At 48.4% G+C, this 22,738-nt stretch overlaps 1 protein-coding gene across 6 annotated transcripts in view; it reads left to right on the top strand.

Moving 5' to 3' along the window:
• Positions 1-15,005, top strand: part of PIGG (phosphatidylinositol glycan anchor biosynthesis class G (EMM blood group)) — a 42,563-nt gene extending 27,558 nt beyond the window's left edge. For 3 of the 6 annotated variants that reach the window (XM_070791996.1, XM_070791995.1, XM_070792000.1), the window contains 5 exons: positions 356-813; positions 2,885-3,076; positions 6,573-6,882; positions 9,163-9,326; positions 12,335-15,005. In XM_070791996.1, the coding sequence (XP_070648097.1) occupies positions 356-813; positions 2,885-3,076; positions 6,573-6,882; positions 9,163-9,326; positions 12,335-12,548 (1,338 nt within the window). In that variant the 3' untranslated portion in view covers positions 12,549-15,005. The remainder of the gene's footprint in view (positions 1-355; positions 814-2,884; positions 3,077-6,572; positions 6,883-9,162; positions 9,327-12,334) is intronic. The other 3 variants (XM_070791999.1, XM_070791998.1, XM_070791997.1) reach the window with 2 other exon arrangements.
• Positions 15,006-22,738: the final 7,733 nt, after the last annotated feature.

Genomic DNA, 22,738 nt, shown 5'->3' with positions numbered 1-22,738 from the left:
TCTGGTTTGGTGGAGTATGCCCTTGGGGTTCTTTGGTCTCGAGTGGTCGAGTGGTGGGCCGTGGCTGTGAGAGGCAAGGATGGGGTGTGAAGGATGGGCTGAGAGCTCTGGCACTGTCAAGAAGGGGGGTCCAGACCTCTTCAGTCTCCTTGTCCCTCAGCTGCAGGCTTGCCGTCTGGGGCAGGGTCGCCTTGCTGTCCCCAGGTCCTCTGGTTCACCCAGGGGGATGGGGTGAAGTGGGTGCGGGGCGTGAGGAGCAGCAGGTTATCTTCTGTGAGTGAGCACTGTACGCTCGTGCAGCAAGAAGGTGAACTGTTCAGATTCTTCCTTACAAAATGCATTTTCCTTTTCACAGAATCCACCTCAGTCCACCTCAAGGTGGTCAGAGTTAGATCTTCTCAGCTTCTTGGGAACCGTGGGCCATGTGTTGAGTCTGGGCGCAAGCAGCTTCATCGAAGAGGAGCACCAGACCTGGTACTTCCTCGTCAACACACTGTGTTTAGCTCTGTGCCACCAGATCTACAGAAAGTGCCTTCTGGGCGACGACTGTGCCCCTCAGCATTGCCCACACACGGGAGAGGAGTTTGACGGGGTCGCGGTGGCTCTGCAGGGCAAGCGTGCTGGCCCTGAGGGGTGGGAGCTCAGCCGAGCGCCCGCAGACCCCTCCTCCCTGGAAGCCCTCAGAGGCTCTGAGCGGTGGATGGTGCTGGCGAGCCCCTGGCTGGTTCTGGCCTGCTGCCGGCTGCTGCGGTCCCTGAACCAGACCGGTGTGCAGTGGGCCCACCGGCCCGACCTGGGGCACTGGCTCACCAGGTGAGGGCATGAGTTGTGGCCTTGGGCCAGACGCTCCAAAGACCTGTTTTTCCTACTCAGGATAGAAGTGGTATTTGAAATCTGAAGAAATAGAAGACTGACCCATGAATTGAGTTGAAAGGTGAATTTATTTGAGGCTAGCCTGGTAGTTTGGTTTTTCATTGCTGAATCACTTTAAGTGTTCCTGTTTGAAAACCAGTGAGTTTTATAATGATCACTGCAGCAGGATATAGTTCTTCACTCGCTGCCCTGTGCCCCATGGTGTGGGGCTGGGGTGACAGGCTGACCAGGAGCCCTGTGCCCCCACCCCTCTCTGTCCCCCTGCCTCCCCCACACCCCACCCCCAGAGGGGCAGCTGCCTTGGCTGGAGCCTGGAGGTGTGTCTTCAGCTGCTTCTGCGGCCTCTCACGGGTGGCCAGGTGACCCAGTGGAAAGTATGGCAAATACAGAGGACTGAAGTGAAGAGAAGAAACTAGGGTAGAAAAGACCAAGATTTGGCTGTATCATCAATTTTACTGTCAACGAGGTCTTAAAAAACAACTAAAGTAAGAGCACAGCAAGATGAAAAAATATTTCCAAGAGAGACCAACAAAGGTCACCGTCGTGTCACTGGGGAGAGCCTCTTGAGAACTGTTGGCAGAACGCAAGACTCACAACTGTGGTAGACACACTCCTAAGGGAGGGAGTCCCAGAGGAAAGAGCAGAGAAAGGCGCGCTCCCACTGGTGATTCGGGAGCGTCAAATCACAAAGTGCAGTTTTACACCTGGTGAGGGCTTGGTGAGCGTCAGTGCATCCTGGGACCACATAGTGGCACAGTCCTTTTGGATAAGTCCTTCTGGAACTGTACGCCAAAGGCTGTAAGATTATTTATTCCTCTGGCCAAATAATTCCTATGGTAAATTTCTCCCCAGTGATAACAGTACTAGCAAATCTTTGGCAACCACAGTAACCCCAGGTAGCAATTTTCAGGTGCCTGCTGTGTGCCCACTCATTCCATTTTCACAGCAGCTTTGAAAAGAGTGTCCTGGCCTGTCCCCGTTTGGGGTGCAAAAGCAGAGGGGAGCTGAGGGGTGGCAGGCAGAGCCAGAGCATGTGAGGGCGAGAGCGCCGGAGTAGCACAATGACCTTCCAATTCTCCTGGGACATGACAGCACTGCAGGAGGGCTTGGTGGTTTCCACCCCCAGATGCACTAGCAGGCGTGCATGCAAGGGCACCCCCACTGCCCCTGCCCCCTCTCCAGGCTGTGCCCACGCCTCAGTCTGGACCCTCCCTCAGCACACTGGCCCCCTGTGCCTTTCCATCGGGGCATGACTCTCCCAGTCCATTTGTGAGGAGGCTGCAGTTTTGGTGATTCCTGCTCCAGGACAGAGCCTTCAAGAAGCACCCAGAGACACCCGAAATTGCCTCTATGCTCTGCTTTCCATCTGTGACAATGATCCAGGGTCTGCATAAAGCACAGCTTGCAGAGCAGCAGTGGCGGCCCCAATGTAACCCTGTCACCGCCCCCAGGACCCACCTGGCACTGGCCTCCTCTCCCCTGCATCTTTCCTAGTAGTTTCTCCATGTGGGGTGTGTGACTCACTCACTTCAGAGGTATTGAGTGTTTGGGCTTCATGACCATGACCTGCAGTGAACAAAACGGGAAAGCCCTGCCGCCCAGGACAGCTCACCAAGGTAGCAGGGGGCATGGGCAAAGGCCAGGCAGAGAGACAGCTGTGACAGCCGTGTGCCCAGCCTCTCTGCTGGGGCACCTGCGAGGGGGCAGACACTCCCAAGTGATTCCCTCTGCACTGACAAGTGAATGGAAGAGGATGGTGCCAGGACATGTCTCCTTTGCCCGGAACCTCCTCACCTGTGGTTGGGGAAAGCGAGGCAGCCCCAGAAAGGAGAGCCAGCAGGCAGTGTTGCCCTGACCCGTGCAGAGCTGATGATGGGGACCAGTTGGGAGTGAGCAGTGAGAGTCTGGGCTAACGGCCCTTTATGTGTTGCGTTCTTAGCCACGTGTGTAGGCCCATAGCATCACTAGCTGTCCTTGGTGGTAATTTCTGGCATCTTACATTTCATTCCAGCTCTGATCATAAGGCTGAACTCTCTGTTCTGGCCGCACTTTCCCTCACCATGATTTTTGTGTTGGTTCAGAAGAGGTGCTCCCTCACATCAAAAGTGGCCATGGCGTTTGGCCTGCTGGGCATCTATTGCTACCGGGCGGCCATTGGAAATGTGCTGTTCCCATGGCAACAAGACAACAAAGACATTTCAAAGTAAGTGTACTAGCAGACACAAGCACTTGTTTTTAGACCTGTTGTAATGTTTTATGTACTAAAAATGCCATGCAGTCTTGAGATCATTAGAGTTGGGCTTTTGTGAATTGTGATTTTGTCAATAGTTACTGAGAACATTTCAGTGAGCCAGTTCTGTTAGCCTCTTTTTTTGGTAGGAGAGAGACAAATAACTTGGAAGTAAGGTCACTGGGGTGTTTTGTTTTTTTTTAATAAGGGATCCTCACTAAGAAGTAACTAGTAATGAGGATAATAAGGAGTGGATACTCCTAGCAGTTGGGGGTGAAGCATGTCAGAAAGCCCAACTTTCCCATAATTTACATGAGCTCCTGCAGCTGGCTCCTGCAAATTGTCAATACCACTTTCTGCACATCACAGGGCTTTCTCTGTTTTTAACAGTCACAGGGTTGGGGTGAGCAGACCCTATTTTGGAAGGCTGTTCATAAAATGTGTTAAGAATCTTGATTTTGTCCAACCCTCTGACTTGGGTGTACTCTTACAGAATTCATCTCAAAATACAACCAGACATGAAGCAAGAGACTGGGATATGGGTGTGTTCTCTGAAGCATTACTTACAGTTGCACATAGTAAAAAATGAGGTGCTTGGCCAGCAGTTTTGGATGAGTCTCTGAGGTCTCTGGTTTCAGGTCTTTAATCCGTTTTGAATTTATGTTTGTGTGTGGCATGAGAGAGTTGTCCGGTTTGATTCATTTGCGTGTAGCTTTCTAGTTTTCCCAGCACCACTTACTGAACAGACTGTCTCTCCTCCATTGTATATTGTTGCTTCCTATGTCGTCAGTTCATTCCCCACGTAAGTGTGGGTTCGTCTTGGTTCTCCAGTCCATTCCCTCAGTCTGTGTGTGTGTGATGTGTGTGTTTGTGCCTGTTCCATACGGTTTAGATTAGTGCAGCTATGGAGTATGGTTTAAAGTTAAGGCTTGTGATACCTCCAGCTTTGTTCTTTCTCAAGATTGTTTTGGCTAGTTGAAATCTTTTGTGTTTCCTTACAAGTTTTAAAATTTTAGAATTACCTGTTTTAGTTCTGTGAAAAATGCCATTTGTATTTTGATAAGGATTACATGAATATGTAGATTGCCTTGAGTAGATGATTGTTTTAACAATATTAATTTTTCCAATCCAGGAACATGGTATGTCTAAACATGTCTTTACATCAGTTTGTGCTGTCTTCAGTTTCTTTCATGAGTATCTTAAGTTTTCTGAGTATAGTTCTTTTATCTCCTTCTTAGATTTATTTCTAAGTGTTTTATTACTTTGATGTGGTTGTCAGTGGGATTGTTTTCCTACTTTTTATTTGTGATAATTTGTTGTTAGTTATAGAAATGTAGGATATTTCTGTATATTAATTTTGTATTTTTCAGCTGTACTGAACTCACTGATGGCCCGCGTGGCAGTTTGGATTTTCTGTGTATTATATCACGGCATCTGCAAACAGTGACAGTTGTATTTCTTCCTTTCCAGTTTGGAGTCCTTTTATTTCTTTTTCTTATCTGACTGCTATGGCTAGGACTTCCAATTTTATGCTGAATAAAAGTGGTGAGTGGACATCCTTGTCTTGTTCTTAGTCTAGATCCTTCCACCACTGAGTGTGATGTTGGCTGTGGGCTTATCACACATGGCCTTTATTCTGTTGAGGTGTGCTCCCTCTATACCCACTTTCTGGAGAATTTTTTAAATCATAAATGGATGTTGAATTTTATCAGAAGCTTTTTCCACCGTCTGTTGAGGAGGATCATGTGGTTTTTATTCTTCAGTTTGTTAACTTGGTATATAACTTTGATTGATTTTTGGATGTTGAACCATCTTTGCATCCCTGGGATAAATCCCACTTCATCACAGTGTATGATCCTTTTAATGTTTTGTTGAATTTGTTTTGCTACTATTTTGTTAACGATTTATTATCTGCGTTCATCATTGATGTTGGCTTATAATTTTTTGTGTGCAATATCTTTGTCTGGTTTTGATATCAGGGTTATGCTGGCCTCATAATGTGACTTGGGAAGCATTCCTTCCTCTGCAGTTTTTTTGGAATAGTTTGAGAAGGGTAGGTTTTCTCTAAATGTTTGATGTTGCTTTGCTAGTCAAAGAAAGAAAAACAAGTGTTGCCCTCTCTGAAAGCGTGTCAGGGCAAGTTCTGAGAGCTGTGGCCAGATTGTCTGGGTGGCCGAGAGGCACAGGGGGCACTCCTGGGAACAGGGCCTGTCACCTGGTGTGGGGGATTGAGATGGTGCTGAGGGCCTGGCTGAGGTGACAGCCCAGTGGCAGATCTTAACCTGTGGAAGGAAGGTCAGGTGGGGTGGGCGTGGTGGGGAGACACCTTAAAGGCCGTTTACCTCAAAGATGTCAAGACTGAATGTCACATGTGAGGGCATGCAATTCAGAGCTGTTTGTTTAAATCTCAAAGTGTATGTTGCTTATATGTAGGATCTAAAAAATGATACAAATGAACTTACTTAAAATCAAAGGGTGATACATGAGTAAATTCCTCTTCCTCTTGGATGCACCTTATTTCAGCATCACTCACGTCAAGATACGGATCTTTTCCTTACCTTTCATGGTGACGACAGTATGTACTTTGTTGGTGTCCAAAACATAGACCAGCGCACCCTTTCGTCAGCCTGCACTGCCTGGCTCCCATTGTTTCTGTGAAATGCTTCCACTCCCCACCCCATTTATCCTTCTTCTCGATGCATCCTGGTTCCAGGTCCATCCTGATTCTAGACTCCCTCCTGGCTCTACATCTGCCCTGATTCTAAAGCTGCCCCGATTCTAGATCTCCCTAAAAGCTGTTTCTCTCCTTTCAGTGCCCGCAGGTGCTGCTGTCCATCGGTGTTCTGGAACCCTCTACATTTAACTCCTGACTTTCTTCTCCACTCTGAAGCCCAGACCTGGCTGGGGTGGAAGGCCTGGTTTCAGTGGTTCTGGATGTCCAGGCACAGCTGGGTGGTCAGGGCAAGAGGGGCCCCTTCAAGACATCAGTGGTGCTCCCCTTCCTGTTCACTGTCAGCCTGCCCAGTGTCCTCCTTGCTACAGGTCCCAGCCCCTTTCTTCTTGAAATGTCTCTGCTTACTTGGGCCTTTGCGGATTTCTCCCTCTTTGACCTTATCTTACTCCAGCAGTTTTTCCAATTAACTATGCAAAGCAGGTGGACAGATCTTTTGGCCACAAGTGACGGTTCTGATCTTTCACCCAGGTGATCCTTGGCCACGTGAGCACAATTTCCTGTCAGCCAGCTCCGTCAGAGAAGTGCACACGTAAAGGACAGGCCTGCCGGCCTCTGGGGGTCCTGGGGGTCTGATGTGCACAGGCAGACACCCCTACTTCCACAGAGCCCCCCACAGTGAGTGGGTCCTGAAGCTTGTGTTGTCAGCTCAGCTCAGTAGACGCATACTTGGGAAAATACATATTTGATTTTTTTGTAGCTGGTGCTAATGAATCTGACTTGTTTTGCTTTCTTTAGGGGCATTACCGAGGCTCGTTTTGTTTATGTCTTTGTCCTTGGCATTCTGTTCACGGGCACCAAAGACTTGCTTAAATCTCAAATCATTGCTGCAGACTTCACGGCCAGGACTGTGGGCCTCTGGGAGATACACAGCGGCTTAGTTCTCCTGGCAACACTGCTCCTCAGACCCCACAATCTCCCCGTCTTGGTGCTGAGCCTCGCAATCCAGACCATCATGGCTCAGTTCATCTGGAGGCCCCTGAGGCATGACGTAGCTGAGGTCACTGTGATGCATTACTGGTTTGGTCAAGCATTCTTCTATTTTCAGGTAGGTTTTCATCATTAGCATGGGTAGAAGACTATTAATTTTTATGTTGTTTATCTTTTAGTTTTTCTTTAAGAAAATTTTACCATAAGCCAGGAAGTTTAGTAAAAGAACTATTGGCATGGCAAGGTGACTTATGCTTAAATCATGCATATATTTATAAGATAAAGTACAGTTAGTTATTTAAGACAGGCACGCTTGGTGCCAGCATGCAGCTGCTCTGCGGGTCTGCTTCCTACGGGCGGTCAGGGGAGTGAAGTGCTTGGCTCTGTCAGCTTGGCTGGTGGCTGCTCTCCCTGCTCCCTGGCTCTCAGCAGTGGGCACTGCTGGGGCTCCCACTTGGCTGTTACTCTCCTGGGACCCGTGCTTGTCGCATCTCCTCTTCAGTGTTGAGGAGCCCATAGAGGCAGACCCAGCCACCTCCAGGGTAGACCTCAGGGTGCAACCGTCTACTCGGGACTGCAGTGGACAGGTGGACAGAGCATCCAGCTCCTGGCCCTGGAGGGACCAAGTTCCACCTCAGCCTTCAGCTCACCAGAGTCTCCCACTTGCCCCCGGTGGCACAGCAGACCCTGCCGCCTGATCAGGAAGGTGCCCATAGGCTCCCTGTGAACTGAACAGTTCTGCCCAACGCTGAGGCCTCAGTGTCAGGAAGACTGACTGCAGTCACGCCCCCAAGCAAGGAGACAGTCTCTGACGTTCTGTTTGCTTCTCTGCCGCATGTGGCCTCATCCCACAGCAGGACACAAAGCTTCCATGACAGTTTATGATATTGGCACATCTCAGGCACTGCCCAGAGGCAGCCAAAGCACATGTGTCTGACAGCCACGGGTGCACCTGCAGCAGGCACCGTCAGACAAGCTTCAGGTCCCCAAGGAGCAAAACCAACGCAGGTCAGCCCTCACACGGCAGGCCCTACGACATGTCAGACGAGTGGGCAGCTGTGTGGCCTTAGGAGCACAGTGGGCCCCCGGGGCCTCTCTCATCTCCCCTCCCACAGCCCTTCCCTTGGGATGTCCTTTTCTCACTGTTGGGTTTCCTGGCAGGAGGCTCACAGGCTCACTGACCCTTTCCCCAGCCCTCAGCTCACTGACTCCTCATGGTACAAGGTCAGGAGCATGGTGCCCAGTTAGTATCCACAGCCCTCCATGGGCCCCTCAGTCTCTCTCTGCCTCTAGACCACCCCTTCTCCCCCAACCCACACACACAGCATCAGACTGTTGAGGACCTAGTGACCTAACGCAAGGGAAGCCCCAGAGCATGCGGGCCACACCTTAGGCCAGCCCTCCCTGACCGCGGAGTCGGCTTTGGCAGCACCTCCAGCGACCGCCTGGGGTCAGAGCCACTTTTCTGTCGTCAGCCTGCCTCCCTTCGCCATGGTGTTTGAGATTTTTGTTCTTCCTTCTCCTCCTCTCAGCAGCTCCGAGGTCTCCTCAGTCTCTAGGGAGGGAATCATACAGTCAGGGAGAGCCCAGACGGACGTGAGCAGAGGGGGTCATGGGGAAACTGCAGAAAGGAGGTTGTTGTCAAGGGATGGGCCAGCGGTGGACAGTGAATGCACGGGGAGTAGGCATGGCCTGAGATGTTTGGGGGTCGGCGCCACCACCCAGTGATGGCCCAGGATGGCATACAGCCAGGGGAGGAGGCGGTGGGCTTCACCTAGCTTGGACCCATGTCCTTGGGCCATCGGGTAAAAAGTTCCTGGGAAGGGCCTTCACTGTGCTAGGACAGACATTTGTGCTGTCAGGCCTGTAAACAGCACGAGTGTCTTAGAAAAGGCCACCAGCGTCAGTGAAGACTGAAAGGTGGGGGACCAAACTTCGGGAGAGCCTCGCTTGGATTCAAGTCCCCTCCCTCCCTGGTGGGACGAGCTGTCCTGTTAGTGGCCAGGATCTTGGGCCTGAGACTCCCTGACAGCAGTGTCCTGCTGCTCCTGTAAGCCATGTGGCAACACCACCCTTAGCCCCTCAGACAGGGTCCCCAAGGAGGGAGGAGGGAGGTTGGTATGTCTGCCTGAAGTTGACAGATAGAAGTTTGGGGCTTTTCACACTCCATCAGCAGACTTACATTGTATAGTTTCTCAAAGGTAAAAAACATTCCACTTGCTCCCCAAGCCTGGGAGTGAGGCAGGCAGGTAGAGGGCCATCATCCAGGGTCAGCCCCGGAGCCGGGAGTGAACGGGCAGCGGGCTCCTGGGGCCGTGTCCCCACAGCCGGCTCTCGTGGGCCCTCATGGCCATGGTACAGGACCAGCCGCGTCAGCACTGCTTCTGCCCTCGTCCAGGGAAACTCCAACAGCATTGCCACTGTGGACATCTCAGCAGGCTTCGTGGGCCTGGATGCCTACATGGAGATCCCAGCCATGTTCCTGACGGCATTTGCGACATACTCGGGGCCTGTGCTGTGGGCCAGCCACCTGGTGAACTTCCTGACCTCAGAAGCCAGCAGGTGAGGCTCCTCATCTTTAATCTGATAGCAGGTTGACTCCTGCTCCCAGTAACTCAGAGGTCTTTTTCATCAGTTTTCTTTTCCTTAAATAAGAATGAACAGTCCACAGTGCGTGGCCAGCGTGGGGTGTGGGGCAGGTCTGTGAAGGGACAGCTCAGACCTCCCTGCTGGCTTCTTCTAGATCATACCAAGTTGGGTTTCCAGATGGACAGGATGGAAAACCCCTTCTCATCTCATCTAGCTGTTGGGGACCTGGTTGGGGCCCAGGGAGGGGGTGTCCACTGGGGATAAGAAAGTAGGAGTTCTCTCGTTCTCACAGGAGCTAGTTCTCACCTCCAGGATCCCTGCTGGAGAGGGGAGCCTGGACGGTCCCAAGGGGCTCCCCATGGGGCTGTGACTCTGTCAGCCTGTCCTGCCCCCATGGAAGCCGGCGGTCACCAGCCCCAAAGGCTCCTTCCTATCAGACTGGCCAGCCCACCATGCTGTCCATCCTTCCCCTCCCCGTTTACTCCACAGAGTTCCCACCGCCTCACATTCCATGCTTCCTTCCTTGTTTCTACACCACTCCCCTCGGAAAGGGTCTTCGTGAGGAAGGGCCTCCAGCTTCCGTCCACATGCTCACCTGGGTGCCCAGGCCACTTGGCAGTGTGCGGCCTGAGTGGTGTGTGGCAGCCTGCCGCTGGGCCGCCCTCATCAGTCAGACAGGGTGCTGGTGTTGCTGCCCGGGGCTGTGGACCCCTGTGAGGTGCTGGAGTGGGAGGAGTGCAGTGTCTGTATGTCAGGGTTCCCTCAGCGCCTCTGAACCCCTCACATGCTCCCCTTCACACACTGGGCAGTTGTGCTGGTCAGGAAAGCCCCAGGAGGACCCTTCCAGCCCCGGGGAGGGTGAGCTTCCTGTCTCCTCCTGCCTCGGAGCCTCCACTTCTCTACCCCAGAGAGTAGCGCCTTACTGGGGTGACTGCTGACCCGACGTCTGAACCCCACTTCTTTGGCCTCCGTCACGTGTTCTTCTCAGTCCCATAGGTTCACCCCCAGACCAGGTCCTGAGACACAGGCCTCAGGGAGCCTTGCCCTCCACCCCCACACTCATGTCCCTGTGGACATTAAAGGTGGAGGTGAGCATCAGTGTGAGGCTGGCGGGACTCGAGTCAGACTTTGGGGAGGCTCCTGCTGAGGAGAGAGCTCCTGCTGAGGAGAGAGCTCCTGCTCTGAGGTCGCAGGCTTCCCGAGGACGGGAAGTCCCTTCAGGTGGCCTTTGGGACGTCTGTGGACAGACTTCCCCCAATTCGCAGCCACTGCTGGTCTGGTCGTCCACGCCTGAGAGCCGGGTGCATGCTGGCGGCCGTGGAAGGACATGGAGTGGGTGTGTGGCCTGGGATGCCCTTCCATTATTCATACTGCACGTGAACCCTCCCTGGCTATGAGATCACCCCTGAGCTGTGGGTTTGGTTGGGAAAGGAAGCTGGCAGGTCCCTTCACACATCTGGACCGTGAGCAGGTGAGGTGTGCACTCCCTGCCCTGGAGGGCTGCCTGCTGTGGTACCGGCTCGGCACGCACCACGTCTGTGACTGCAGGCCAGCCAAGCAGGTGGACAGGGCAGGTGAAGGCCAGGCCATGAGAGCCCAGTTTTCTGTGAAGAGCAGCTTCCCTGGAGCTAAAATCACGGCTTGATTTTCCTGGCACTTGACATCTGTTACACTTGTATTGGGGAGAAAAAAAAGATGTTAGCATGTTTTTTAAGTGAGTTGAAAGCATTTTAGTCAGTTGGGGAGTGTTGTATATGTTTTCCCTAATTAAGGAATGTTTCTCTTTTATTTTAGAAAAGGTTTTTCTCTTTCATTTTCAGTCAAGTTTCATGCATTGTTTCTGTCTTTATTTTTCCAGTAAAATCAGAAAACTATAATCAGACTAAAGGGGTAGAAAAAGAAAATGTCTTTTCTTTTTTGATTCCTGGGTCAGGAAGATCCCCTGGAGAAGGAATGGCAGCCCACTCCAGTATTCTTGCCTGGAGAATCGCATGGACAGAGGATCCTGGGGGGCTGCTGTCCATAGGGTCGCAAAGAGTTGGACACAACTGAGCAGCTAACCCCCTTTTTTTTTTTTTAAGAGGGAGGTGATTTTTCTAAATTTTTTATTTTTTTGTATTTTTGGCTGTGTCTGGTCTTAGTTGAGGTACATGAGCTCTTTACTGCAGCATGCGGGCTTCTCTCTGACTGTGGCACATGGGCTCTGTAGTTTTCTGCAGGCAGGCTCTCCAGTTGAGGCACGGGGTCTTCCTGCCCTGCAGCATGTAGGATTTTAGTTCCCCAACCAGGGATCTAAGCCATGTCCCCTACATTGGAAGTCTACATTCTCAACCACTGGGCCACCAAGGAAGCTCTGAAAATGTATTTCTAATGGCTCAAAAACTAGGCCATGGGTAGACCATGCCCCTCTACTAAGGAGCTGGCATCTGTTCTGGAGCTTAGCAGTGGGGACAGACAGCCTAGCTGCAGGGCCTCCGTTCATCCCCTCAATTGCAAATTATCTTATGCTGAGGTTACAGGAACTGCCTCCTCACTGGGGCTGTCACTATGGAAGGAACCCAGTCAGAGTCTTCCAAATGGGTCACGTTCCCTATCCATGATGTTGAAACCCAAGCAAGGCAGTGTCCTGAGTTTTCCTACCTCCCTGTCGGGTCGAGAGGGCCATGGGGTCGGCAGGCTCCCTCTGAGCACAGATGCCCTGGCACCCCAGGAGGGCAGCAGAGCCGAGGCCTGTCCACCAGGCCCATCTCCAGGGGTTTCCTGTGCTGGGTGTTGGGGCCGAGGCCCCAGGAGGGGAGAAGGCGATGCCTCAGGCCCAGCTCTCCCAGAACCCCTGCCTGAGGGACTGGATCCCAAGTGGAACACAAGGCTGGGCTTGAGGACTCACTCCAGGGCTTGTGCTCTGGTGGTTACATGTGTGTTCATGACTTACACGATCCAGAGTGGCATGCTCTAATGCATGTTTCCCTTTTTGTTGACAGCGGCTCGGCACTGAGTCATGCTTGCTTCTGCTACGCGCTCATTTGTTCTATTCCAGTTTCTGTCTATATCATTTTGGTGACGTCCCTGCGTTATCATTTATTTATATGGAGTGTGTTTTCTCCAAAACTTCTCTATGAGGGAATGCATCTACTCATCACAGCTGCTGTCTGTATATTCTTCACAGCCATGGACCAAACCAACACAAAGTCTTAGATGGAGCTATTAAGACACTGGAAAAAATATATATTTTTAAACTCTTTTGTTTACTTCATGGGTTTGTGTCATGAAGGATATCTGTTTAAATGCAAGATTATTCTTTAAAAAAAAGATGTTAATTCTGTAAGGTTGATGAATAGCTTCAATTTCTTTGATTACTATACTTGAATTTAGATTGAGTAGTAAGTAGTTTAAAAAGCTCATTTTAAAATACTTGGTTTGGATATGCATCATATTTCCCTGTTGACAATCACTCTGGGAACTTCTGAGCTTTTAATTTCCTCTGGATAAGTTACCCAAATATATGTGTTTAAATTGAAGAATACAGTTTCCAGATTTGTTAGTGTCCAGGGACTCGGTGGGACGAGGCTCACATGCTGCCAGGGTCCCCTTGCAAAGCTCAGGGCCTTTATGATCCAGGAACCACCAGGGGTCCCAGAAGCTTGGGTTTATGTGGGCTATATCTGTCAGCATTTATGGCATTTAAAATTAAAACTAAGACATTTAAAATAAATATATTCAATTAAAAATAAAGATATAAATCATTTGCAACACCAAGTACTATAGCCCACCAGGCTCCTCTGTCCATGGGATTCTCCAGGCAAGAATACTGGAGTGGGTTGCCATTCCCTTCTCCAGGGGATCTTCCCGACCCAGGGATCGAACCTGGGTCTCTCACATTGCAGGCAGATTGTTTACCATCTGAACCACCAGGGAAGCCCCTATTGCATGTTAATATACCATTTTAAAGAAAAATAAAGGAACCAGTGCTGAATATCCATTGGAAGGACTGATGCTGAAGCTGAAGCTCCAATACTTTGGCCACCTGACTTGAATTGCTGACTCATTGGAAAAGACCCTGATGCTGGGAAACGTTGAAGACAGGAGGAGAAGGGGGCAACAGAAGATGAGAGGCTTGGTTGGCATCACCAACTCAATGGACTTGAGTTTGAGCAAACTCCAGGAGATAGTAAAGGACAGGGAAGCCTGGCGGGCTGCAATCCATGAGGTCACAAGAGTCAGACATGACTGAGCAACTGAACAACAACCAGGATGGAGGCTTGTTACAAGGAGAACCAGCCCGGTTATTAGAGAGCTGGAACTTTCAGGCCTGCCCCCTGATTCCTGGTGAGTCAATCACTATTGGCCAGTGACTTAGTCAATCATGACTATATAATGAATCCTCCCATTAAAAAAAAAAGTGCTGATTCAAATGTTTTCTTTTTAATGGCTGAGTAATACTCCATTGAGTATATGTACCATAGCTTTCTTATCCATTCATCTGCTGATGGACATCTAGGTTGCTTCCATGTCCTGGCTATTATAAACAGTGCTGCGATGAACATTGGGGTACACGTGTCTCTTTCCCTTCTGGTTTCCTCAGTGTGTATGCCCAGCAGTGGGATTGCTGGATCATAAGGCAGTTCTATTTCCAGTTTTTTAAGGAATCTCCACACTGTTCTCCATAGTGGCTGTACTAGTTTGCATTCCCACCAACAGTGTAAGAGGGTTCCCTTTTCTCCACACCCTCTCCAGCATTTATTGCTTGTAGACTTTTGGATCGCAGCCATTCTGACTGGCGTGAAATGGTACCTCATAGTGGTTTTGATTTGCATTTCTCTGATAATGAGTGATGTTTCATGTGTTTGTTAGCCATCTGTATGTCTTCTTTGGAGAAATGTCTATTTAGTTCTTTGGCCCATTTTTTGATTGGGTCATTTATTTTTCTGGAGTTGAGCTGTAGGAGTTGCTTGTATATTTTTGAGATTAGTTGTTTGTCAGTTGCTTCATTTGCTTTATTTTCTCCCATTCTGAAGGCTGCCTTTTCACCTTGCTTATAGTTTCCTTTGATGTGCAGAAGCTTTTAAGTTTAATTAGGTCCCATTTGTTTATTTTTGCTTTTATTTCCAATATTCTGGGAGGTGGGTCATAGAGGATCCTGCTGTGATGTATGTGGTAGATGAAACTGGAGCCTATTATACAGAGTGAAGTAAGCCAGAAGGAAAAACACCAATACAGTATAATAACGCATATATATGGAATTTAGAAAGATGGTAACAATAACCCTGTGTACAAGACAGCAGAAGAGACACTGATGTATAGAACAGTCTTATGGACTCTATGGGAGAGGGAGAGGGTGGGAAGATTTGGGAGAATGGCATTGAAACACGTAAAATATCATGTATGAAACGAGATGCCAGTCCAAGTTCAATGCACGATACTGGATGCTTGCGGCTAGTGCACTGGGACAACCCAGAGGGATGGTATGGGGAGGGAGGAGGGAGGAGGGTTCAGGATGGGGAACACATGTATACCTGTGGCAGATTCATTTTGATATTTGGCAAAACTAATACAATTATGTAAAGTTTAAAAATAAAATAAAATTTTAAAAAAATAATAAAATCCAGACATAGTTTACTATCAAAAAAAATTAAAAAATAAAGCAAAGTGTTACTTGCAAAAAAAAAAAAAAGTGCTTTCTTACCCTTTTTGAGAATTCCCAAGTCAGGGAACCAGGAAGGTTCTATGTGCCAGCGTGCTGGGCCCCCAGCTCCACAAAAAAAAAGAAGGCCTTTGTTCAGGACTTTGCCCTGCATGTCTGTTCATCTGCTTCTTAATTCATATCCGTTAATTTTTTTTAATAGTAAATCACTAAACTAGTGAGTAAACATAAAGTTTCCCTGAACTCTGCTAGCCATTCTATCCAATTAAGGGAATGACCAGAGGAGAGGCTCTTAGATGCCTCTAATTGACAGTCAGTCAGTCAGAGGCACAGGCAGCAACCTGGCCCTGGGTTTGGTGTTGTCGAAAGTGGAGGGTGGGATCTGATTCTATCTCTGGGTTGATAGCATCAGGACTGAGTGGGATTCATGGATTCCATACTGCCACAGAGAGCTGCTTGGTCAGGAGAAGCCTCCACATGCAGTCATTGGAACTGGGTCCAGCAACTCTTCTCAGTATGAGACCATGGAGTAAGGTTAAAAATGTACCCCTATGTTAGTAGCAGCACTGTTCACAATAGCCAAGACACGGAAGCAATCTGAATGTCCACCAAGAGATGAATGAATCAAGAGGATGTGGCACATATACACAATGGAATATTACTCAGCCATAAAAAGAAATGAATTTGACTCCATTCTAGTGAGGTGGAAAGAACCTAAAATACAGAGTGAAGTAAGTCAGAAAAATAAAACAAATATTGTATATTAATGCATGTATACAGAATCTAGAGAAATGGTACTGGTGAACCTATTTGCAGGGAAGGATGGAAACGCAAATGTAGAGGGACTTATGGATGCGGTGGGGGAGGAGAGGGTGGGACGGATGGAGGAAGTGGCACCAACATACACACATGAGCATATACACCACGAGCATTGCTGAGAAGCTGCTGTGTAACACGGGGAGCCCGGTCTGCACTCTGATGACCTAGAGGGGTGGGATGGGGGAGGGGAGGGAGACTCAACAGGGAGGTGAGATATATATATATCACTGGAGAAGGGAATGGCAAACAACTTCAGCATTCTTGCCTTGAGAACAGTATGAAAAGGCAAAAAGATAGGACACTGAAAGATGAACTCCTCAGGTCAGTAGGTGCCCAATATGCTACTGGAGATCAGTGGAGAAGTAACTCCAGAAAGAATGAATAGATGGAGCCAAAGCAAAAACAACACACAGCTGTGGATGTGACTGGTGATGGAAGCAAGGTCTGATGCTATAAAGAGCAATATTGCATAGGAACCTGGAATGTTAAGTCCATGAATCAAGGCAAATTGGAAGTGATCAAACAGGAGATGGCAAGATTGAACGTCGACATTTTAGGAGTCAGCAAACTAAAATGGACTGGAATGGGTGAATTTAACTCAGATGACCATTATATCTACTACTGTGAGCAAGAATCCGTTAGAAGAAATGGAGTAGCCATCATAGTTAATAAGAGTCCAAAATGCAGTACTTAGATGCAGTTTCAAAAACGACAGAATGATCTCTTCATTTCCATGGCAAACCATTCAGTATCATGATAATCCAAAGCTATGTCCCAACCAGTAATGCCGAAGAAGCTGAACGATTCTATGAAGACCTACAAGACCTTTTAGAACTAACATCCAAGAAAGATGTCCTTTTCATTATAGGGGACTGGAATGCAAAAGTAGGAAGTTAAGAAACACCTGGAGTAACAGGCAAATTTGGCCTTGGAATAGGGAATGAAGCAGGGCAAAGACTAATAGAGTTTTGCCAAGAAAATGCACTGGTCATAACAAACACCCTCTTCCAACAACACAAGAGAAGACTCTATACATGGACATCACCAGATGGCCAACACCGAAATCAGATTGATTATATTCTTTGCAGCCAAAGATGGAGAAGCTCTATATAGTCAGCAAAAACAAGACTGGGAGCTGACTGTGGCTCAGACCATGAACTCCTTATTGCCAAATTCAGACTTAAATTGAAGAAAGTAGGGAAAACCACTAGACCATTCAGGTATGACCTAAATCAAATCCCTTAGGATTATACAGTGGAAGTGAGAAATAGATTTAAGGGCCTAGATCTGATAGATAGAGTGCCTGATGAACTATGGAATGAGGTTCATGACATTGTACAGGAGACAGGGATCAAGACCATCCCCATGGAAAAGAAATGCGAAAAAGCAAAATGGCTGTCTGGGGAGGCCTTACAAATAGCTGTGAAAAGAAGAGAAATGAAAAGCAAAGGAGAAAAGGAAAGATATAAGCATCTGAATGCAGAGTTCCAAAGAATAGCAAGAAGAGATAAGAAAGCCTTCCTCATTGATCAGTGCAAAGAAATAGAGGAAAACAGTAGAATGGGAAAGACTAGAGATCTCTTCAAGAAAATTTGAGATACCAAGGGAACATTTCATGCAAAGATGAGCTCAATAAAGGACAGAAATGGCATGTACCTAACAGAAGCAGAAGATATTAAGAAGAGGTGGCAAGAATACACAGAAGAGCTGTACGAAACAGATCTTCATGACCCAGATAATCAGGATGGTGTGATCACTCACCTAGAGCCAGACATCCTGGAATGTGAAGTCAAGTGGGCCTTAGGAAGCATCACTACTAACAAAGATAGTGGAGGTGATGGAATTCCAATTGAGCTATTTCAAATCCTGAAAGATGATGCTGTGAAAGCACCGCACTCAATATGCCAGCAAATTTGGAACACTCAGCAGTGGCCACAGGACTGGAAAAGGTCAGCTTTCATTCCAGCCCCAAAGAAAGGCAATGCCAAAGAATGCTCAAACTAGTGCACAATTGCACTCATCTCACACATTAGTAAAGTAATTCTCCAAGCCAGTCTTCAGCAATATGTGAACCATGAACTTCCAGATGTTCAAGCTGATTTTAGAAAAGGCAGAGGAACCAGAGATCAAATTGCCAACATCTGCTGGATCATTGAAAAAGCAAGAGTTCCAGAAAAACGTCTGCTTTATTGACTATGCCAAAGCCTTTGACTGTGTGGATCACAATAAACTTTGGAAAATTCTGAAAGAGATGGGAATGCCAGACCACCTGACCTGCCTCTAGAGAAATCTGTTTGCAGGTCAGGAAGCAACAGTTAGAACTGGACATGGAACAACAGACGATCCAAATAGGAAAAGGAATACATCAAGACTGTATATTGTCACCCTGCTTATTTAACTTAGAGTACATCATGAGAAACACTGGGCTGGATGAAGCACAAGCGGGAATCACGATTGCCAGAAGAAATAGCAGCAACTTCAGATATGCAGATGACACCACCCTTATGGCGGTGTCATAAGCGTGACACCTTATGACAAAATGTCATAAGTGAAGAAGAACTAAAGAGCCTCTTGATGAAAGTGAAAGTGGAGAGTGAAAAGTTGGCTTAAAGCTCAACATTCAGAAAACTAAGATTATGGCATCCAGTCCCATCACTTCATGGCAAATATATGGGGAAACAGTGGAAACAGTGGCTGACTGTATTTTGGGGGACTCCAAAATCACTGCAGATGGTGATTGCAGCAATGACATTAAAAGACGGTACTCCTTGGAAGTAAAGTTATGACCAACCTAGACAGCATATTAAAAAGCAGAGACATTACAACAAAGGTCCATCTAGTCAAGGCTATGGTTTTTCCAGTAGTCACATATGGATGTGAGAGTTGGACTATAAAGAAAGCTGAGTGCCAAAGAATTGATGCTTTTAAACTGTGGTGTTGGAGAAGACTCTTGAGAGTCCCTTGGACTGCAAGGAGATCCAACCAGTCCATCATAAAAGAAATCAGTCCTGAATATTCATTGGAAGGACTGATGCTGAAGCTGAAGCTCCAATACTTTGGCCACCTGATGTGAAGAGCTGACTCATTGGAAAAGACCCTGATGCTGGGAAAGATTGAAGGCAGGAGGAGAAGGGGATGACAGAGGATGAGATGGTTGGATGGCATCACCGACTCAATGGACATGAGTTTGAGTAAACTCTGGGAGTTGGTGATGGACAGGGAGGCCTGGCGTGCTGCAGTCCATGGGGTTTCAACCAACTAAGTCAGACACAACTGAGCAACTGAATTAAACTGATATATATATATATATATATATATACATATATATACATACATACACACATATATATATAATTATGGCTGATTCAAGTTGTTATACAGCAGAAACCAACACAACATTTTAAATATTTAAAACAACAGACATTGTTTTAAAAAGAATGAAATGATGTCATTTGCAGCAACATGGATGAAACTAGAGATTATCGTGCTGAGGTAAGTCAGACAAAGACAAACAGCACACGACGTCACTTACATGTGGAATCTAAACTATGACACAAATGAACGTACTCACAAAACAGAAACCGACCCACAGGCATAGAGAACGGACGTGTGGTTGCCAAGTGGGGGCAGGCGGGCGGAGGAGGGATGGCCTGGGTGTTTGAGATTAGCAGATTCAAACTCCCATATATAGGATGAAGAAACAACAAGGTCCTACTGTAGAACACAGGGAAGTGTATTCGATATCCTATGATAAACCGTAGTGGAAAAGCATATAAAAAAAGAATATGTATAATGGAATCACTTTGCTGTACAGCAGAAATTAACACAATGTTGTAAGTCAACGATATTTCAATTTTTACAAAACATGCAGGCAACACTATATAATGTGCACAGACACACACTTTTGTTGTGGAAGCACAAAAGCACTGCAGGTGTGACCCACGACGAGCAAGAGGTGAGGGTAACCCAGATGGTGAGGGGGTGTCACCTTGCACCAAGGCCACAGAAGCGGGGCCCAGAACCAAGGCCATTTCCAGAACTTACTGAAACTCTTTGTAACCATTGCCAAAAGTACCCTCGATCATCACTTAACAGGCTTCCTAACTCCAAAATAGGCAAAGAGGCCCAATCCAGTAGTCACCATATAACGCCCTAACCCACCACTTAATGCCACCCTTCCAGCAGGAATTTTTTTTGTCTTGAGGTAATAAAAATTGGCTACTAACCCATGAAAAGGGCTTCCCTCATAACTCCATTGGTAAAGAATCTGACTGCAGTGGAGGAGACCCCAGTTCGATTCCTGGGTCAGGAAGATCCACTGGAGAAGGGCTAGGCTACCCACTCCAGTATTCTTGGGCTTTCCTTGTGGCTCAGCTAGTAAAGAATTCGCCTGTGAGGCGGGAGACCTGGCTTCCATCCCTGGGTTGGGAAGACCCCCTAGAGAAGGGAAAGGCTACCCACTCCAGTATTCTGGCCTGGAGAATTCCATGGACTATAGAGTGCATGGGGTCGCAAAGAGTCAGACACAACTGAGCACCTTTCACTTCACAACCCATGAAAAGCATCAGCTCTCCCTTGGCCTGTCAGGAGGTGGGCTGCTGTGCTCTCAGGGCCCTCATTGTCTCTGCTGTCTGCTCTCAATAAACTCACTCCTGTATTAAATGCTCTGTGTCTGTAAACTCTTTTCCAACCTGAGCTTGGACTGCCATGACACTAAGTTAGACCAGTCTGCAGCAACTCACCACCGCAGCTATCAAGTCTTTGAATGGCGGCCGATCTACTTTGAGATGTGCCTTATGTATAATATACAACCAGATTTCTGCACTTAGTATGGAAAAGATACACAAAAATCTCTTTACCCTCCAGTCTCCCAAGAGTGGCACTTGCATTTGCATCAGGGCAAGTGATAGGATGGAGCATGGGGCACCCTCTGAAATTCCTGACATCCAGTCCCCGGGGTGGCCACTGAATGAACACAGAGATGAATTAGCAGAGGCTGAATTGACAGCCCTGGTGACCGGCATAGGGGCGGGGCCCCTCAATGGAGAACAAGAAGAGGCTGAGTTTTGGCAAAAGTCTGAGTTTAGGGTCCTAAGGGACCCTGAGGAGGGCAGTGAGCAGGCCGTTCGCTGAAAGCACAGAGGTCTGCAGAGAGCTGGAGGTTGCTACGCTGCCAAACCTGGGCTCACAAAACTCCCACAAATGCCACTTGAAAAAAGAGCCTTGGTCCCACTTGTGGCTAGAACAAGGCAAGGGGTCGAAGCACAGTGAAGAACAGAGTTCAGACCCCTGTTCTCACACCAGCTCCATCCCAGGCACACAGCCCGTTCCCTAAGCTTAGGTTTTCCTACCTTTGAAATGCTGTTTCCAAGATTAAGGGAGGCAGCAATCTTAAAGTGCTTTTCACACAGGGCCTGGCCCATAAAGAGCTCGCAACACAAACTAGCCATTGGTCAGATGACACCACACTGACAGAGATGGTGGTGGGCATAGGATTCAGGCTGGTGTGGGCTCGGGCAAGGCTAATTGGTTGCTCAGGTGAGGGTGGGGTTTCAGGAAACTCCTGGAGCTTTTCCCTGCCTCCAGGAAGGGTTGGCGATGGCAAGAGGTGAAGGAGGCAGGAGGTGGCAGAGCTTACAGCTCTGGGCGGCTCCACGGTGGTAGACGAAGGAGAACTGAAGTCTTGCATTTAAGGAAAAATAACCTGAGCTATGCTCAAAGGCAGAAGGGGCTCCTGGGGCCAGCCTGCTGCACAGGAGCAGGGGGCACTGCCTCCAGGGTCGATGGTTCAGACGGCCCTGCAGGTGCACTTGGAAGAGGCTCCCAGCAAAGACAATGTCCCAGCAGGGCCAGGACACGAGATGGGGGGTGAGGGTCCAGGGATGGACACAGGTGTTGAGGGGACTGTGTGAGCCAAGGCTGGGAGGAGAAGGAGCAGGTGGATAAAAAGTCCTTAAAATGAGCAAAGTTGAGGCCACTGCTGAGTCTATGCTGCCCCAGGCAGAGAGACCCCTTCAGAGAACATAGTCTTTGGCCTTTCACTGGATGAGAGTGGAGTCTCCAGCAGGACTCCAGCCTCTGACACAGAGACCACGCCTACCCCCACCTCCCCAAGCTGCTGAGAAGAGGAAGTAACGTGCCAGGCGGGATTTATGAAATAACACAGTCACTGGTGCTCTTACATGCAAACGTTTGCAAATATGCCAAATGTTCAGAAATTTTCCCCCCTTGGGTGATTAATCTCACTGTTTCAGCTTTTTTTTAATGTTCATCTGACAGATGGCAAGGGCACCACCAGCTTCACCCCTGTACCCTGGCTCAGAGAAGGGGTGCCCTCCCTGGGTATTCTCAGCAGCTGGCCCCAGGCAGGAAGGAGGGCACAGACCAAGCACCAGAGTTCTGTACCAGGTTCAAAAGTGTTCAATTCAGTCCCCCAAATTCTTATTCACCTAGAACATGACCTTATCTGCAAATAGGGTCTTTGCAGATCACTCTGGACTAGAGAGGGACCTAAAGCCAACAAAGTCCTTATAAGAAGCAGAGAGGGCACACAGAGAGAGCCAGAGGACACCAAAAGTGGGGTCAGGTATAACGTGATATGTATGTGCATGGGCCCAGGTATGCCTGGGACTGCTGGCTCCCAGAGCCTAGAGGGAGGAAGAGAATGAGTTCTTTAGGGCTTCAAGAAGGAGCCAACCCTGCCAACTACCTGACCTTAGACTTCTGGCCTCCAGACTATGAGATAATATATATTTGTTGTTTTAATCCATGAAGTGTGACAGCAGTCCAGGGAACTAAGACAAGCTCCTACAATGTCCAGGTCAATTAGATGGTCCCAGGCCCTGAGATGGTCCAGCCCCTGAGATGTTCCCAGCCACTGAGATGGTCCCGGCCTCTTAGATGGTCCAGGCCCCTGAGATGGTCC

This window comes from Bos indicus, chromosome 6 (assembly GCF_029378745.1).
Source record: "Bos indicus isolate NIAB-ARS_2022 breed Sahiwal x Tharparkar chromosome 6, NIAB-ARS_B.indTharparkar_mat_pri_1.0, whole genome shotgun sequence".
Lineage (NCBI taxonomy): Eukaryota > Metazoa > Chordata > Mammalia > Artiodactyla > Bovidae > Bos > Bos indicus.
This window is presented reverse-complemented; position numbering and strand designations above follow the sequence as displayed.